At 34.2% G+C, this 20,169-nt stretch overlaps 1 protein-coding gene across 7 annotated transcripts in view; it reads right to left on the bottom strand.

Moving 5' to 3' along the window:
* Window positions 1–1,203: 1,203 nt before the first annotated feature.
* Window positions 1,204–20,169, bottom strand: part of Zeb1 (zinc finger E-box binding homeobox 1) — a 164,927-nt gene continuing 145,961 nt past the window's right edge. For all 7 annotated transcript variants that reach the window (XM_046448250.1, XM_046448251.1, XM_046448252.1 and 4 more), the window contains 5 exons: window positions 17,082–17,284; window positions 15,131–15,236; window positions 9,387–11,191; window positions 6,396–6,576; window positions 1,204–3,740 (listed from right to left, as the gene is read on the bottom strand). In XM_046448250.1, coding sequence (XP_046304206.1) covers window positions 3,142–3,740; window positions 6,396–6,576; window positions 9,387–11,191; window positions 15,131–15,236; window positions 17,082–17,284 — 2,894 coding nt within the window. In that variant the 3' untranslated portion in view covers window positions 1,204–3,141. The remainder of the gene's footprint in view (window positions 3,741–6,395; window positions 6,577–9,386; window positions 11,192–15,130; window positions 15,237–17,081; window positions 17,285–20,169) is intronic.

Genomic DNA, 20,169 nt, shown 5'->3' with positions numbered 1-20,169 from the left:
TGCTGGGGATTGAACCCAGGGCCTTATGCATACTAGGCAAGCACTCTTCCATTGAGCTACAGCCCCAACCTGAAAATTTTTGATAATTGTAGCAAAACACCTGTTCATGGCACAAATAAATAACATGACTAGTATTAATATTGCTGTCATTATGTGATTTGATAGAATACTGGGAAAGATACATATCTATTTTACTTTTTTAAGAACATTTGATAATTTCTAAATTCCTTTATTAGCCACCTATCCATAAGGATCAAGTACTGCCTCTTTGAGGTTTACATCACAGTGATTACTAGATAGATGCCTTGTAAGGATTATTTATTTTATTTCCTATTTCTATCAAGTGAATTTGCTTATTGTGGAGAGCTGTTCTTAGTGAGAGAGGAAATCAGGCAACATGGTAATGAGAATCTAGGAATGTGGGGCCCTAGTATGGGAAGTGGGTCCTAACTACTCCTTCTGGGAGTGGTAGTATCCACAAGCCTTCAGGGCCTGTGCTCCGTACCATGAAATTAAGCATCCGGAAGACACCTTGAGATAAACTGAATAAATCATAACAGTAAGGCAACAGAAAAAGAAGGAACAATTTATTTTGTCTGTTATGCCCAGGGTTTAATAAGATCTCAATAAGAAAGTCATTAAATTACTGGAATCATTTAACATATATATTCTGGGATTAGAGGCAAAACAAATACTGAAAGCATAGCTGAGCTCTGTAAACATGCAAATTATATTTTCATTCAACAAATATTTGTCGTACCAACTACTGCTAGGCATTTTGCTGGGCGTGGGCCTGTTAGAATTGACTATGGCAGACATGGTCCCTGTTCCCAGTGGGGAAGGAATATAAATAACAGTGCAGGAGCTACAGTTGAGAAAGGACAGGAGCTGCGGGAGTACAGAACAGAGGCATCTAAACCCAGTGCCCTGGAGTGAACCAAGAAGAAGAAGCCATGGGATCTGGAGTAGGGATGGGGCAACGGTTTCAGTAAGGAGGAGCAACCTCTGCACAGGAGGACTTCAGCTGTCTAATCTGACCTATCCCAAAACATTCAGTCACAAGAAAATCCATGATTTAGTGGTGAGTGTCTAAAACATTTAGTGTTACCAAAGTGAGCTCAGGATGAATCAAGTACAGGATAACAACAGAAAACCTCATTTCCCAAAGAAAACCTTGACAATGATTAAAAGAATGACAGCAGGTCAGGCTTGTTGATGCTTTTTATTGTGAGATGGGGGAGTCTGGTAAAAAACTAGAAAATGACCATGGTGTAACAAGGAACTTAAAAATGAAGAGTCAGGTTGGTAACTTACATACATGAATACAGGAACAAATTGGCACAAAATGTTAAACATTGTTCCCAACACTGTTTATATAAGGTAATCCTAATTTGGCTTGCTAAGGAAATGAGAGATTTATGGTTAGGCTAATCTCTTAATAAAACTGCAGAGCATCATGCTATTAGTCACACAGTGAATTTCAAAATTTAAGAGTTTTATATTAAAAACTGGGTAAAGGTAAAATGACTTGATTGTAGTTGTAAAACTAATACATTCCCATTTAAATTCTGTTCTACAGTCCAAGGCAAGTATAAATGTTAACATAACACTGTTAAATCAAATCTCAATGCAAGAGAACCAATTGCATCTCTACTTTAAATCTTATCAACTTTCCAAATTTTCATACTAAAATATATTATTGTATTAATACAAACTACAGTATTATACACTACACTGTGTAATAAATAAAGAAATATAAAAATAAGACACATAAATATAAAAGTTTTCTAAAACTAAAAGTACATATGTCAGTAAGAAGGGTATTAATACTGCCAGGTTTGAAGACATACAGTACAAAAATGTTGCACAGATCTATAAACTAAAAGAAATAAAATAATACTGATAGGTAAAAATCAGCTAATGTTGTTAATAAATTGGGTCCATAATAACTAACATTTGGAAATAGTTATGAGCCAAATAACAATGGCATGTCCATGTCTGAAATGGAAGTACATGGGTAAAAGCAGATTAGAAAATTTCCCTTTAATTTCTGTAGAGAAATTCTGAAAGTCAATTAACACAAAATGAATACTGAGGAGTTAAAGGATGAAATGTCCCAGTGTTTCAGTTTCTCTGACAGAGTCAGTGGTTTTAAGTTTTATTTGGGAATTTTGATACAACAAACAAATCAACAAATGCTAGTTATTGTAGGCCACACACTGAATGAAGGCGGGTCAGAGCCTTGAAAATACTGAGAAATGGCACTTACAGCACACAGGTCTTGCTTAAGGCCAGAGGAGATACAAAGCTTCATATCATATCCTTCATATTTGTTACCACGTACTCAAACACAATCACGAACACTGATTCTGACGACTGCTGTCCTTACCAGTATCAACACTGTTAGTCCCTGCAATCAGAACTCAACGACAATCTTGTGAACTCCATTTTAAATCACATGAGTAAGAAACTTCAGTTCTTCTATCGGCTGCTTCCTTAAGGCTAACAATACACTTTAAATGATAATATGCTCCACTATGACGTCTAAATATTAGAAATTACTACCTTCTACGTTGAACTTATAAAAGGTAGTTAGCACGGTTTGGAACTGCATTATACTTCTTTGTGAAGGGAATTTTGTAGTGCAGAAGTTCTCACATTTTAAAAAACATAATAAAATACTGAAGCGGATTTAGCATATGTTTACCAATAAAAAATTATAAAATTTCTCCCAATTGTACAGCGTAAGAATAAACCAACGTAAGAGTGATAATACTGATAAAAATGAAACAATGCCAGATGCTTATCTAATTAATCAGTTTCCTTTAACCTGTTAAATCTTGCTTTCTGAGTCATTAAAGTTTTCTAATCTGCTTCATGTTACAAACTTGCTCCTAACTTTGAAAACTGCATGAAAAATTACTAGGTCTGAGGTTCAGGCACACCCGGATTTTTTTTTTTTGAGTGGTTTTTTTTTTTTGTATTTTGTATTTTTTTTTTTTTTTAAGATTTTAGTTTTTACTTTACACAGTAGTGAACAGGAATCACAGTATACAGGTTACTGTGTTTCCATGAAAAGCATGGATAATATAGAACAGACTTCATTACCAATTAGAATTTATTTTCCTTCTAGAAAAACGATTAGGCTTCATTTGTCTTCTCTTCAGATACTTGCTCGCTGTTCTCGCTGACCTTCTGTTCTAAGCTGCTTGCTTGACTCACAGCTCCATCATCCTTCACTGGGCCTTCAGTTTTTGCTTCCTCTCCCTCATTCTCTGCTTCTTCTGCCTCTTCTTCTTCTTCTGCCTCTTCTTCCTCCTCCTCCTCCTCCTCATCTCCCTGGGGTTTTTCACATTCCTTTTCCTCCTGTAATTCTTCCATCTCTTTATCCTCCTCCTCCTCTTCCTCTTTTTCACTGTCTTCGTCCTCTTCCCTTGTCAAACTCTCTCTCTCATCTGAGTCGACCTGCGAGGGAGACGCGCGAGCACCAGCGTGCTCGTTCCTCAGGACCTCTGGCCCTGCCTCTTCCTGCTCTGCGCCATCTCGTTCTTCTGCTTCTCTCTTGCAATATGAATAGCGGTGATTCATGTGTTGAGAATAAGATCCCGAGTGTGAGAAGCGCTTTCCACACTTGTCACATTGATAGGGCTTTTCTCCAGAATGCAATCGCATGTGTTCAATCAAATGATGTTTGTGTTTAAATGCCTTTTTACAGATTCCACACTCATGAGGTCTTTTACCTGCAAGAAAGAACAAAGTTATGAAATCAAATGGTGATATTAATAGTTTTTGTAAGTGTTGGGAGCACTTTAGGTTGTGGGAAGGGGAGGGCTATAGTTTCACGTTTTAAAAACTTCCAGGTCCCAAACTGTCTTTTCTGTATAATGTTAATCTGGTTTATCATTCATACAAGAAAATTTAGTGTCATCATTTAGTATCAGAATTTAGTCTCATCTCTGAGAAGGTCAATAAGAAATACATAAGACTAAATTCTAAACATGCAAACATCACATCATGACCATCAATATATTAAAAATATGTGAACATGGGATGTGAAAACATGGAATGTGAAGCTCTAATTCGATATTTGGCAATGAACACTGTGAGGGCAAGGAGGGATACAGGCATTTCTCAACTTGGTTTTTCTTTACTTTCCTTCTTAAGGACTCTTTTCAACTTCTTTTTCCTTGTCACAACCTTTGTCTGAATTAAATTTTAATGCCTCATATATGCTTTTTATATATGCCAAAATTCATATATATGAGTTTTGGCATATATTTATACATATACCATACATACACATACAAACATGATTGATACACTGAGGTCCTTGAGAAAACCACAAATTATTATAATATTTAACCCTTTTTTGCCCCTTGAGGGCAACTTTGCCCCTATTGAAAATGCATGAACTTGAGAAATGCTATTGCCCAGACATGAAAAAAACTGACAACTGGATTATAATCAGGACTGATAAAGTCAAACTTCAGTGCTATCAAGCCATAACACTAACAAATGTAGAAACGATTTGTTTTTATTTTTTGGTATAGCATATTTCTCAAATATATTTTTCATTTTGTTACATACTAATATTTAACTCTTGTCCAAAGCAGAAGATTTTCTAATTTTCCTCGGGTCTCACTGAAAACAACTAGAGGAATGTTTAACAAGGGGCTTGTTGTGTGAGAGAGGTATCCCTTATGTAATACTAGTTTTTACCTTTAAGAACTGCCCGAATGTCACTGCATGTACTTTTGAATCTACAGTCTAAAGAAGGGAAAACAGTACTTGATATCTTTCACTAATTAGCATAAATATGGAATCTAAACCCAATAAAGTGAGGGAGGGGAAAAAGAGAAGTTCAGTAGATTGGACAAAGGGGAATGAGGGAAGGGATGGGAGATAGAAATAGAAGAGACAGTAGAATGGATCTAACATAATTTTCCAATATACATATATGAAAAAACCTAAATGAATTCCACCATCATGCACAGTCACAAAGATAGGATCCTAATTAGAATAAGATATTTCCATGCTTGTATAATTATATTATAATCGATTTTATTGTCATAATATAACTAAAAAGAACTAATAAAAAATAAATCCTAAAATTTACAAATATAGGGTAATTTGGGGTTATTTTTCTCAGTACATTTACATTTATTCCTGAGAGAATGAGTTACATCAAGCAAACTGCCTCATATGACTATGAATTATAATCACATTTAATATTTAAATATTTCTTAATCATGAAATATTTAAAATACACAATCAAAAGAGTTTATGTGAAACAGATGTGTATGGATGTAACTGTGATAAGGATGTATCCCTCTATGCTTAATGTACATTTTTATAATAAATGGATGTTGACTTTCAAAAAAATATGGATACTATAGTCAAAAAGGCAGGTAGAGGGCAGAGAAGGAAGGGGATTATAGAGCTCATGATAAATCCAGTTCTTTATACAGCAATCTGTTCTAAAAAGGAAGAGTGGAGTGATACATCTGGCTAGAAGGAGTCTATTGGCAAATTATTAGGAATTCTGCAACATGATTTAAAACAGATTTCAAACTTGAAATAAGCCATGGTGAGAATATTTAGGCCATAGAAATCTGCAAGCACTACACACAAGGGCTTCCCTAACCCTTCAGAGAACCAGTTTTTAAACAGCAGTTACCAGAACTCCACTGGATAAGAGGAACTGGCTGGGCCAGGAGTTGGTAAAAGTTTTCTGCAAAAGTTACACAGTAAATACTTTAGGCTTTGCTGCCCAAATGGTCTGTTTCAGCTATTCAATTCCACCATTATAGATGCAGGAGAGTGGTCATAGACAACATGTAAATGAATGGGTATGGCTATGTTCCAATACAATTATATTTAAGAATGTTATAATTTGATTTTTACATTATTTTCACATGCCATAAATATTATTCTTTTCATTTGTTTCAGTCATTAAAAAAGATATAAAAAATTTCTTAGCGGGACATAGAAAACAGGTGGAAGCCCACAACTTGGCCTGTGAATCATAGTTCGCCAATCCCAAAATTAGTCCAAGAAGTGTATTTTGTGGAAGAATTTCAGAGTTGGAAGGGATCTTAGAATCATCATGCCCAATCTATTACACAGAAGTTATCCTAAAATAAAAGATATACCTGAAACAATGACTTTCTAAGACAGCAATGCTGAGTGCGCTCATGAAGCATCGTTTTCTCCTATGAACCCTGATTCCATTTCCCTGTAACTTCCCCCACTGGTCCCATAATTTTATTAATGGCTACTGTATTTATATTAATATAGTATATACTTGCCATAAGTGGATGTGGACAAAATAATTGTGTATATCATATCACAGGCACTTTTAAAAAGGACAGCATGTTTTGTGTTCACTAACCTACCTGTGTGTTCATATTTATGTCTCAACAATGAGCTACTCTTCTGAAATATCTTATCACATAAGTCACAGGCATACATTCCATTTTCTGTCTTCCGCATTTTCTTTTTGGGTGGTGTAGAATCAGAGTCATTCTGATCTTCCACATTGGATACTCCTTCTGAGCTAGTGTCTTGCCTTTCATCCTAAGGGGGAGGGTGAAAAGTAAGATTAAATTTCAAATTAAAAGACAAACAAGAGATAAACAAAGCCTGGTTAAAAAACTACTTTAAACTTTCAACAAACTGACCACAGCAAACATACTGCTCACTACTGTAGATGGGTCACAAGGGTGGGGGCTAGACTGTGGGGGATGGGGGTTGATATAGACAAAAGCGATGCTAGAGATAAACAGCCAAACCACAGCAAAACCCATATGCTCAACTGGTACTGAAAAGAAAGGACCCCAAAAAGAAAATGTAAAATGGGTGGCAATATTTACTTGGTTCCATGTAAAGTAACTAAGTAAATCATTACTTTTATGATAAATAATTTTAGCTTATGAGTTTGCTAATTAATAATTAATTTCTAACTGCTCCCTTTACTGTTTTTAAATTATGGGTTTCACTAAGCATAAATTAAGATTTGGTTTTTAAAAAGTGGCTTTTAAATTTTACCCTCTAGAACTTGTAGAGATCTCTGAACTAGCCTCTGTGGTCTCCTTGAAAAGAGAGGCTTGCTCTACTTTTTTGAAGCAAGAAAACAGATACTTCTCAAAAGAAGAAATACAAATAGTCAACAACTGTATTAAAAAAATGTTCAAAATTTCTAGCAATTAGAGAAATGAAAATTAAAACTACACTGAGATTTCATCTCACTCTAGTCAGAATGGCTATTATTAAAAATACTAGTAACAAAAAGTGTTGGTGAGGATGTAAAGAAAAGGTACATGCATACATTATTGGTGGGACTACAAACTGATCTAACCACTATGGAAAGCAGAATTGAGATTCCTCAGAAAACTAGCTATGGAACCACCATATGACTCAACTATCCCACTCCTCAGTATATATCCAAAGGATTAGAATCAGCATACTATAGTGACATAGCCACCCTATCAATGTTTATAGCACACAATTTATAATAGCCAAGCTATGGTACCCTTCAACAGATGAATGGATAAAGAATATGTGGTATATATACACAATGCAGTATTACTCAAGTCACAAAGAAGAATGACTTTATGGCATTTGCCAGTAAAAGGATAGAAATGGAGGCTATCATGCTAAGTGAAATAAGCCAGTCCCCAAAAAATCAAAAATTGAAAGTTTTCTCTGATATGTGGAAGCCAATTCAAAATAAGGTGGGGGGTGGTTAAAAAAAAGAACAGAAGAAATATCAGCAGAGTAGACAAAGGATAATGAAGGGAAGGGATATGGGATAGGATTGGGAAAGACAGTGGAATGAATCTGACCTAACTTTCATGTATACATACATGAATACACTACAGTGAATCTCACTATCATATATATCCACAATATTAGTAGAATGAAAGGAACAGGGGGAGAGAAAGAAGAGGGGAAGGAAAGAGGAAGTCCTGGGGACTGAATAAGAATAAATTATATTTCATGCTTTTATAATTATGTCAAAATGAATCCTATTGTTATGTATAACTAAAAAGAACCAATAAAAAAGACAGAACAACTGGATAGAGCTTATATTTTTAAAAAGTAGTACTTGCTAGACAAAAAGAATCTAAATTCCTGCAGCATAAAAATATTCAGGCAGATAATTTTGAGCAGAAGGTTTTCTAGATGATAACGATCATACTTCAGGGAGCCTGTTGAGGAATTAATTTGGCTAAGATCTTTGTGCTTTTTCTAGGGTCTTCCATTCTATTGTCTCTAAATCCACAAATTTCATAAAAGTTAAAAAGTATTATACATTGCTTATGGCTCTGTGAGGCAGGAGAGGTGCAGCCATTTGCCTGGATCATTTGTGAGCTGCCAATGGTTGCTGTGGTAACTCTACTTTCATTAGTATTTGATCTTGACATATGATTACATGAGATGTTAAAAGCACCTCTTTATTCTATTCAAAAAGGTACAAAATGTTCTATACCTAAAAATTTAGATGAATTCACTGGTCATGTAGAAATTTTTTTTTAGGAGTTGTAATTTCAGGAAACTCAATCTGTCAATATTTAAGGGGAAAAAAAGCAGCGAATATACATTTGAGCAGGATGTTGAAATTATTACAGTTGGCATCTACTCATAGAAAGTATCTGCATTAAATTGTATTTGATTCAATCGAACAATAATTGAAAAAAAAAGGTGGAGGAGACTTAAGGTTAGTTACACAGAAAAATCCTGCACAATAAGACACAACAGAGCTCTATCCAAAACTATCATGAACTTTTCAAGAATATTAAAGAGAAAAATACATATGTAGATTCACAGCCTTATTTATTCACAGTCATATATTAATTATGACTGAACATTTATTTATTCATGGCTTATAAAATGATCAGTAAACATATCAGATGAGTTCTGTGTTTAATTAAAGCTTTTCATAAACAGAGGTGTTATTTACATAAAAACTGATGGCTAAGTCTGGTGTGAACATATTTTCATTTATTAATAATCATAATCAAGGCAGAAACTAATACTAATTTTGAGAATTTAAATATAAAAACAGAAATCCAATTAATGAGCATTCTAATTTTTCTTTTCTCTTTGTTTCTTACTTCAAATAGGTCTCCAGCTATGATATTTAAATCATTTTTCACAGTAGAGTAACACAAATGTTAGTTGATACCAAAACCTGGATTAGTAAGTAATTGAAGACTTGTCACAAAAGTTACTGCAAACTTAATGTAGACTTATTTTCCTTTAGAAATAACTTGACTCTACAGTGACAGATTTTTTTTTTAATTAGAAAAAGTTAACTGAAATTAGTCAAGCTAACATTTTGCCAACCAGGTTAAGGAAGTTTTTTGTTTGTTTGTTTTTTTTACCTGATTTCCACTTGGCTGGACCACTTTCAGGGCTGGTTCCTGGACTGCAGGGCTGACTGTAGCTGAATATGTGTAAGCCACCTGGGGAATCAGAATAGTTTGCTTATTGGCAGCTAGTGCTCGTAAGCAGGGAACACTGTTCTGGTCAGCAATGGCCACGATTGTGGGTAATTGGGCAGTGACTGTAGGTATAGCAATATTTATGGGGTTGGCACTTGGTGGGATTACATTTACAACTGGTTCTGAGTCTGTAACACAACTGTCCTTTTGTGGCTCCTTTTTTGCACAAGACAAGTTCAAGGGTTCTTCTTGGACAGAATAAACACTGTTCTGGTAAACACTAGTAATAGTTGACCTTTCCAATAATTCTCCCTGTTGCTTTGGTAGTGAAAGATCAAGAGGTTCTACTTGTGGCTCTTCTTGTGCGCCCTCTGCTGCGTATGAGTAACCCTGTGTATTTCTGGCTGAGGAAAGGTTTAGAGGTGATGGGGATGGTGTACTACTTCTGGAACCATTGACAGTTGATCCTACTGTTAAAACTGGAGAATTAGTCATCTTCGGAGGACTGTGTAGACTTGTGCTGTCCTGGGATTCATTTTCATTTGTGGATTGAGACAGATCATCATTCTTTGCAAGGATATTTACTTTGCCTGGTTCAGGAGAAGATGGTTCAGAACTCTGCACTGAAATCTGTCCAGCTTGCATCTTTTCAAACCACTTTTTTACTACATCCAGTGGTAGGTTTACAGAATCAGCAATTTTTGAGAGCTCTTCTGCACTTGGTTGTGCATTCAAAGCATAATAGGCTTTTAGGAGAGACAGCAGGTTCTTCAAAGGTGGCTGACTAGGAGACAAACTGCCATCTCCCGTACCTGATGAAACAGAGGATTCAGGCTTCTCAGCTTCTGGGGCAGGGAGTGGAGGCTGAGCCGGCTGCTTTAGGTCATAGTGCTTTAATTCTGGAAGTGCATTAAGATCCCCTGGACAATCATCACACAGAAGACAAGTGCTATCATTCACTCCTCCTTCAAAGCTTTTATCTTTCTCAGATTTAACAGTAAGATCTTCTGGCAACTTTTCGCTTTTGCAATTGTTTGTGGGGACTGGATTTTCTTTTTTTAAATTTTGAGGAACAACTTGAAGTTGGCTAGGCTGCTCAAGACTGTAGTTGATGATAATTTTGGTTGTTCCATCTTGATCAACCAAAGGAAGACTGATGGCTGAAATAACAGAATGGCCACCTTGTTGTACAGATGAAGCATTGATTGTTTCTTGTTCTTTGGATGCAAGATTGGCTTGATTATTCTCCAAAACTTGCCTTATTACATTACCATCTACTGCCACTTTAAGTACATTCTGAATATCACTTAAATTGATACTTATAGGAGATACCAAACCAACTGTTGGCAGAACAACAGCTTGCACCACACCCTGAGGAGAACTGGTTGCCTGTAATGGGCCACCACCACTAAAAACCCCATTTTGTAAAGGGGTTGAACAGTTGATTCCTGAAGCAACCACTATGGGTTTGAACTCATAATCCACAGGTTCAGTTTTAATTTGGTTTACTGAAAGTTGTTCTTGAAGGGGTTTATTCTCTATTTTTTGCCGTATCTGTGGTCGTGTGGGACTGCCTGGTGATGCCGAAAGAGATGGTGAGGAACACTGAGATGTCTTGAGACCTGTTCTTGGTCGCCCATTCACAGGCATCAAGCTGATACATTTCTTACTGCTTATATGAGAGCTATAGGAACCAGAATGGGAAAAACGTTTCTTGCAGTTTGGGCATTCATATGGCTTCTCTCCTAAACAAACAAACAAACAAACAATTTATATGCGTAGTCAATTATTACATATACATTTTTATGTATCCAAATTTTCTCTAAAGTAAGAAATATCAAGTTTAAAAAGCAAAATTACCATGTATGGTTTTTTTTTTTTGTTGTTTTTTGCTACTGGGGATTGAACCCATGGCTGTTTAACTACTAAGCCACATCCCCAGCCTCTTTTTAAATTTTATTTAGAGACAGGGTCTCACTGAGTTGCTTACAGCTTTGCTAAGTTGATGAGACTGGCTTTGAACTCACAATCTTCCTGCCTCAGCCTCCAGAGCTGCTAGGATTACAGGCGTGTGCCACCATGCCTGGCACCATGTATTTTATTTAGAATCATCATTTTAAGTTAAACAATGACATAAATATTATCAACAGTAATAAAATCTTTTCTGAACTACATGTGCTAATCAGGGAATCTTCTTAGCATATATGTATATAACATTTCTGTCCTCCTTTCACTTCAAATAATACTCAAATGTCAAAAATAATTAATTCTACCCTTTCAAGTAATATTTTTATATCCTGTCTCACCAACCTACATAATTTTCAGTATTTCACTCTATTCAACAACTATATTTAGGATAAATTAATATTAGAACAAACAAAAGTAAGTACAATCTCCCATAAGACTATGGATATTTATCCTTGGTTTATAAAATTCCAATATCCATATGGTTTCCTTGAAAATATCTTTCCTCATGGAGGAAAATTTCAATATAAGATATTCCTATAATTACTTACTTATTAAACTGGAATAGATGTATCCCCAGAGATAAGTTCTAGTGGTACACAAAGCCTACCAGAGTGTCAATTTTAGTGAGCGGTTATAGTAAAACATTATTTGTATATGAAAACAGATTTATAGCAAGGGCAAAATATAACATCTGGATGAATTATCAGGACACATGATGTCAAAGAAATTTCTTGCATGTGGAGACCTCCTTTCAGCTGCTATTTTAGACTCCCCAGAGACACAAGGTACTTATTCCCCTTGGTCATCAGAGATACTTGGATAATTTTGAGAAGAACTAAGATAAAAAGAATATCTTCATACAAACCTAACTGTTCATTTTAGTTCAAATTCAGTTCATTAATTTATAATTTATACTTAAAGACTATCAGCTCCAATAAGGTGAGAACCTCTGTCCTTTTTTCCTTTTAACCTTTATACCTATTACAGTACAGCAAAGATACTCATTAAACATTTTTAGGATGAATGATGGTTAACTGTAGAACTATGAAATGTGATGATTCTTATTTGTCTCCCCAACATTACAATAAGGCCCCTTATATCCTCCTTTATTTTTTATTTTATTTTTATTTATTTTTTATTGATATATGACAACAGAATGTATTAAATTCTTATTAAATATATAGAGCACAATTTTTCATAGTGTTGTATACACAGTATATTCACAATCCTCCTTTCTTTTTAAGAGTTAACAGGAAAAGCAGTGGAGAAAGTCAGTGTAAGCTCTGCTAATGTTTTAAGTGTAATGCTACAACATTAAAACTAGTGAGTTATGTCTTATCAGAAATATAGGTATTTGAGGAATCAGATATTAGAAATGGAAGGGATCTAAGAATCCCTCTAGAAAGACTCCTTTCAATAAAGAGTTCCTCTATATTATTTTTGACATCAGTTAGTCTTTGCTGAAGCTCCTTAGTGAAATAAAGGGGAGGATATTGACTACAGGATAGCCCTATGGAAGACAGCCTAGACAGGTTCTGCAGAAGTCAAATTGTGACTCACACGTATATTATTTTCTTAAACTTTCCAAGCTTCAGTATTTTGGTATGTAAATGTAGACACATTTTCACTGGATTATGTTAGAGAGTTATGAAATGCTATAGCAAAACTCTCAGTGTGGCCTTAACAAAGGTTAGTGATTCTTTTAAAATCTACTCAGTCCTCAACTAAGCCAAAGTTGGCTTGCTATAATGCATATTTTCATGACCTAGTTTGCTTTTCTGATGTCACACAAAATAAGTCTAACTTATTCTATTATAGAATAATAAGACCTTCAAATTGATACAGAGCTTCTCTGTGAATCTTCCTGTGTAGATTAAATATGTCCAGGTCTTTCAAACAATCCTCACAGGACATAGTTTTCAAAACCCTTACCTGCTGTTAAGCCTACCTCTGGATATTCTGCAGTTTATCAATATCTTTCTAAAGCAATTCCTGGAATAGGATTCAATACTCAAAATGCCATCAGATAAAAAGTCTCTAATGGGGGTAAAAGAAGGAATATGTTTAGTATATCTCTATTTTAAATGATCTAATAACAGTTTTAGATGGGCCGCATGAGTCTTTTCCTATAGAGATATGGGGAAGATAAGCATCCATGACATTTCTTTATAATAGAGGAAATTAAGAAGTACAGTGGGTAAGGCAATGACAACGGAATCAGGATGCTTCCACCAGAGTTCCGACTTTGCCATGTATTAGCTGAGTGATCCTGAACAAGTTAATTAAGTTCTCTTCTGATCAACAAAAAGAGAAATAAGGGGAATGGGAGGATTAAATGAACTCTAGATAGGGAAAAGGGGAAAAGGGAAGGGGGGAAAGGACGGGGCACAGGAGTAGGAAAGATGGTGGAATGTGATGGTCATTATTACCCTAAGTACATGTATGCAGACACGAAGGATGCGACTCTGCTTTGTGTACAACCAAAAGATATGAAAAACTGTGCTCTAATTTTGTAATATGAATTATAATGCATTCTTTTGTCATATATAACAAATTAAAGTTTTAAAAAAAAGATTTTAAAAAAGAGAAATAATAGCACGGTAAGGTCCTAGGTTCAATCCCCTCCCCCCCCACACACACACAAAATAACAGAATGAACATCTTAGGGTTATTTGAGAACTATAAAAGTTAATGTATGCAAATAATTAACAAGTGGCCACAAGTATTCAACAAATTCTAGTTATCATTATTCTTTTTTTTAATTGTAGTTGGACATTTCTTTATTTATTTTTATGTGGTGCTGAGGATCAAACCCAGAGCCTCACAAGTGCTAGACAAGCACTCTACCAATGAGCCACAACCCCAGTCCCTAGTTTTCATTATTCTTATTGTTCAGAATTACATTGATACTTTATCAATGTGAGGAAAAGTTTACCCAATACTTACTTTAAAGCCAAAGGTACTGATAAGCTTTATAAACCTATCAAAATGAAATGAATCTGAAATAACTTTCCTGTGTACATATATGAACATATCATAGTGAATCTCACCGTTGTGTATATCAATACATAAGAAATCATTTAAAATATAACTATGGGTAAATGGCAGAAAGATCACTAGAGGGAAAGCAGCAGGGTGATGGGGAGGGAAGGGCAAGGAGAGATACTGGAGACTGAATTAGAATAAGATATATTCCATACTTTTATAATTATGTTAAAATGGATTCTACCTTCATGTGTAACTAAAAAGAGTCTCACCAGTGCTGTAGTTCTCTTTCCCCTCATGTTGCCTCGCTCACTAACTCTATATCACCTCTGCATGATTTTCTCATCTTGAGTTCCATTTCTAACTTCCTTCTATAAAGGCCATTTTCACCTCCTTATTTCCTTCTAAAATCTCAACTCTTTACAAAAGGGGCAATAAAATTCACATTCACAAGAATGATTAAGTAGTCTTAGGCTATACTGGCTAAGACATGATATATTATCTTCTGATTAGGAAATTTGGAGTATGTGTCATTTTATATTAACTTCATATACTTTAGTCAAAGGTTAAATGATAATACAATACCACTTATTAAAAGAAAATTTCTCCATATTAGTCTTTATACTAAAAAGAAAAGTAGTTTTTGATCATATATGTAAGATCAAATTAGCTTAGATTTATTTATTATCACATGCTGATATTCAGTATGCAGACATAAAACAAATATTTACCACTGTGAATTCTTAAGTGCTCTTTTAGGTGGTGTTTGTATTTAAAAGCTTTTCCACATTCAGTGCACTTGAATTTACGATTACCCCCAGACTGCGTCACATGTCTCTGTAAGAGAAAATTGGTATTTTATTTGTAAAGCAAAAGAACTTTAGACATAAAGACTATCCAATGTGTTTAAAGTAATATTTTGAGTGAGTCTGATGACTGTTTTGATTCTTAAAGTTCTCAAATTGCAGTCACAAAAATATAACATTTGAAATTATTACCCAAAAGGATGGTGACAGTGGGAACAGAGTTCTGACACAGGGAAAAATCTAGATTAATTTAAAGTATTAGAGTCATACTTAACGAAGCAATATAGTATTGAACAAAAATAAAGTAATATGTACTCTACTAGGAACTAGAGATTATCTTGTCTATATTCTAATTTAGAGATAATCAAGTCCATGAATATTTAAGAATCTATCTAAAGCACAGTTACTCAACAGAAGAAAAAGGTATTGAAGAGAAGAAAAGCCTGGGCTTTCACCAGTATTATAATCCTCTCTTTTTTATGTTTGATATTTCCAAAATGTACTTTAATCTGATGGTTTTTAAAAATATGTTCCTTTTTTTCATCCACATGTGATTATGATAGCTTTCTTCACGGTTTCTCAAATTTTCATTTGTATGTATTTCATTTCAGATGTATTCAGTCAGACACCCTTCAATTCATCTTATGAGAGCACAGTTCTCTACAGACTTGCATCACCAGCTGCTTCTTTGATAATGTCAACTGTAAGGTACTAGGCAGATGAAACTTAACATGATTTATACCAAACTCTTATTAATTTCCCTCCAGCAAATTATCTCCGTCTCTAGCATCTCCTACCTTTGTGAATAGAAACCTCATTCAGTTATTGCTTAGCCTTGATATTTGGAATTATCTTTGATTACTCTTCCCCTTAATACCCTGAACCAATCCTTGTAAGCCATCTGAATGTAGATTCAATCCAAAATCCTTCACTATGTCATGTCTGCCATACAACCTCTGTCCTGGATTATATCAAAACACTAAATATTTCCCCTGCTTCCATTCTTTTCTCTCTGTCTCCATCCAATAATCAGTGGTTCCTTAAAAAGTGGTTCCTTAAAAAAAATCCAATATCCTTCAAAATTTTCCTATCACAATTTAGAATAAAATTAAATCTTTATCTTACCCTGCATAACAGCTTATATCATCTGGCCCCCAGTACTTCTCTGGTTTCACCTATCTTTCTTTCCTTTATTCACACTTATCTCCTTGCTGTTTCTTAGACATGGCAGGCAGTTTTCTGCTTCAAGTTAAATTAATATTAAGTTGATCATTGATACATGGTAGCTATAAGGAGCTTGTTAAAAAAGGATAATCAGTCATTGGCTTTAATCCTAAAAACAGAGCCAAGAATTTAAATGTAACTTAAGAGTTACAAAATACTCTTAGTGTATGCTTCTATAAAATGGGACACAGTGACACCGAATCAGAACAATCATACGAAAACTGAGTCTTTAGGATAAAAACTATACACTTTAGATTCTTAGAGGAGTTATAGTCTCTCACTATAGGAAAAGAATGAATCACTTTCTGAGGATTAATAGTCACTGGTTAAAAGAAAATTAATCTTTAAAAATTTGTCTTCTCAAATTGGTCATGTAGTTTATTTAACCACTATTTTTCTACACTCAACATTTTAGTAGAATGCAACCAAAACCTAACCTCTGAGGAGTTTTAGTTATGATATAAGCAAAACAAGATAATATCTTACCTGGAAATGAAAACTACAATTATCACTTTCATTTTTATAAGGTTTCAGTCAAGACAGTGTCTAGTACATCCTTTTCACTTCGAAATATATGAAAATCCTTGCCTTTCACTGAGGGTTGAGTTCCTCAAATTTGGAAAGTTAGTGAACTCTTGGCCATTGCACTTACTTGATCTCTTCCTGACTTATGTGATGTCATGTGACGCTCAAGTTGGGTTCTGTATGCAAAGGTGTAACTGCACAGGGAGCAACTAAAATTATCTTCATTCTTCTCATGACGATATTTAATGTGTTCTTTCAGAGAGGTAAAGCGTTTATAGCCTCTATCACAATATGGGCAGGTGAGTAATTGGGAAAATGCATCTGGTGTTCCTGTAAAAGAAATGACATATTTTAAATTTAAAACATTCAAAAAATATTACCAAAGATAACACTGAGTCCATATGCTGTGTACCACATATTGTGATACCCATTTCATATTTAGTCCTCAAAACAATACAAAAGTTGCTACCTCTATTTTATAAAGGAAAAAATGTGAAGCTGAGAAAAGTTCAATAACTTAAAAGCATGACTTTTAAGTGAGGTAGTGACAGTAAGGATTCAAGCATAGGCTAACTCTCAAGTCCCTTATCTTTTTTAACTAAACCACAATTCTACTACATTCTACAACAATATCTTTCTTTTAGTAACAAATGTATATCATTTATTTGAGGCTCACTCTTTTGAATTTGAAAATGACACTATAAAATTGTCACACAACTATAAGTAGCACACAATTAGACTATGTTTCCATGACTCCCTTGCAGCTAGGTGTGGCCACATGATTGAATTCAGACTAAAAAGAAAGAGGATGGGAGGGGCAGGAGTGATGGGGGCCAAATCTGGGCCTGGTTCATAAGACGTGCTCTGCATGGTCCTCCACGTTCCTTTCTCTAATCAAATATAGTGACAAATTTTTGGTGTAGTTTTATTGGTATAAATATACACATATCTTGCAGAAATAAAAATATTCTGGGTGAAATAGAGTTTATCATCTAGGCCTAACAATCCTTTAAAGTATAATACTTAATTGATATTAAAACTACTTGTTGGACTGGGGATGTGGCTCAAGTGGTAGCACACTCGCCTGGCATGCGCAGGGCACTGGGTTCGATCCTTGGCACCACATAAAAATAAAATAAAGATGTTGTGTCCACCAAAAACTAAAAAAAAACCCAAATATTAAAAAATTCTCTCTCTCTCTCTCTCTCTCTCTCTCAAAAAAAAAAAAAAACCTACTTGTAGTTTTGTATATTTTATTTTCTTCAAAAAATAAGCTTATAAGTGACACATTATTGCAAATATCATCTTCACTTTTTTCATTTTGAATTCCTTATGGAAAAAAAGACAACCAAAGGCAATTTCATAGTAATCGCCAAATTCTTCACAAATATATTCTTTTATTGGAGTTCAAATGCATATAGATTAAATGTCTTTCTAAAAGACCAGCCTACAAATCACCTGAAAGTAGCTAGGCAAATATTTTGAAATTTGTATTGAATGTATAAATAAAATTAAATAACCAAAGCTCCAGAGTTTATGATGGTATCTTTTGTTACCAGCTAGCAAGGCAACATGAACCAGAGCTTTCTGCTGGAGATGATTCTAACATGGACACCTTCTTTGGAGAGGAAATCATGTTGTATGTTATCCAGTATGAATTTCCTATTTGTACAGGCCAGCAGGAGCCAACATTCGGGACCTTATTATCCTTGCTAGAATGCCTAGTCCAACTTGTTGATTTTAAAAATGGCAAAAGTCATAGTCTGTCACTGTGGGTGATTTGTTATTGGCACTATAATATCATGTAATTCATTTTCCTACTCCAGTGTCATAGATCTACTCTCATTATGTTCTATTTTCTTCTTGGACATGATTAATCCTTACAATTCAATAAGCAAAATAATAATGATATGGTAAAATGACAGGTTGTTCATGATACTTTAACAGAGAGTTCTTATTTTTATAAATCAATATGATATATGAATTCATTCTTTTAGGTACTAGCATAAAACAATGAAAAGTAAATCTGAATATTTGGTACAATGAGCATAGACTGAGCAGGTTTAAAAGATAAGTGAAAGTACTTATCTCTATTTTTGAAAAATATCAAAATTTTGTTTTTCAAAAATCACTTTTTAGTAATGAAGATTTGTTATAAAAGGGGAAATGATAATTTTTAGAATTCCTATGATAAGCTTAAAGTAGTAATTCAATGATACTAAAAAATAAAACCAATCTATATCTAAATGTTTTCTGAACTGTTTATCATTTCTTTAAGTATCTATGACAATGAATATTTCTATTTCTAAAAAAGCAAAAATTTTTAATTTTTAAATCCTAAGTTTTCTTTGGTAAATATCTTAACACTTCTGACTGGTAGTACTTCTTGATATAAAACCTCTGAAACATCCCTTGTATTTGTTCCCCATTGATTCAGAATTTAGAATAACTCAACTTTCTAAAGAAAGTCTTGCCTATTTATAATTTGTGAGAAAAGAGTACAGGGGACATGTTGAATCTACTAAAAATTTTAAAAAATTAAGATTCTATCCATTTCAGAGAGAAACTTCTGTAAGAAACTTCTGTTTTGGCTCTGCTTTTCAGAGTTCATTCCTGATTTAAAAAATATATAGTTGACTTTTTGACTTGGAATATATGTTTTTATACCATAGTTCTCAATTTTATCTAAAGTCTTCAAAGTTAATTGATTATTTGAATATGAAGCTAAATGTATACACTCAACTGGAAACCCTGAATAAAGAAAGCCATATGTAGAATATTAATCTTTACAAATACTTAACTTTTGCAAATACCTTCCTAGTCTTGGTATAGATCTCGTATAAAATTTCTTATAGGAACATTTTAATGCTATTTTCATCTTTTTTTACACTTAGAAGAGTAGAATGACAGCTTATTTTTTCTCAGGAGTGCAGAACACATTTTTAAACTGTGTTTTCTCCATTTTTAATGCACTAAGTGTTCATATCAGAGCACACTAAAGTATATACAAAAAAACTACTATCTCCAAATTAGTATGTTTTGAACCACATGACTATTTCACTTACTAAAAGAATAGTGGAAAACAGCTGAAGGACAATAAGAATCATCCTAGTTCTCATTTCTGCTGCCCACTGCCATTTGAATAAGTGGAAATTCATGTCCAGGAACCATTCTAAGCATTTTACATGCAGGAGCATTAACACTACACACATGAA

Source organism: Marmota monax, unplaced genomic scaffold (assembly GCF_021218885.2).
Source record: "Marmota monax isolate L192 unplaced genomic scaffold, Marmota_monax_Labrador192_F-V1.1 WCK01_AAM20220418_F8-fsc00066, whole genome shotgun sequence".
NCBI classification, from domain to species: domain Eukaryota; kingdom Metazoa; phylum Chordata; class Mammalia; order Rodentia; family Sciuridae; genus Marmota; species Marmota monax.
The sequence above is the reverse complement of the archived record's forward strand: the minus strand, read 5'-3'. Positions and strand labels throughout refer to the sequence as shown.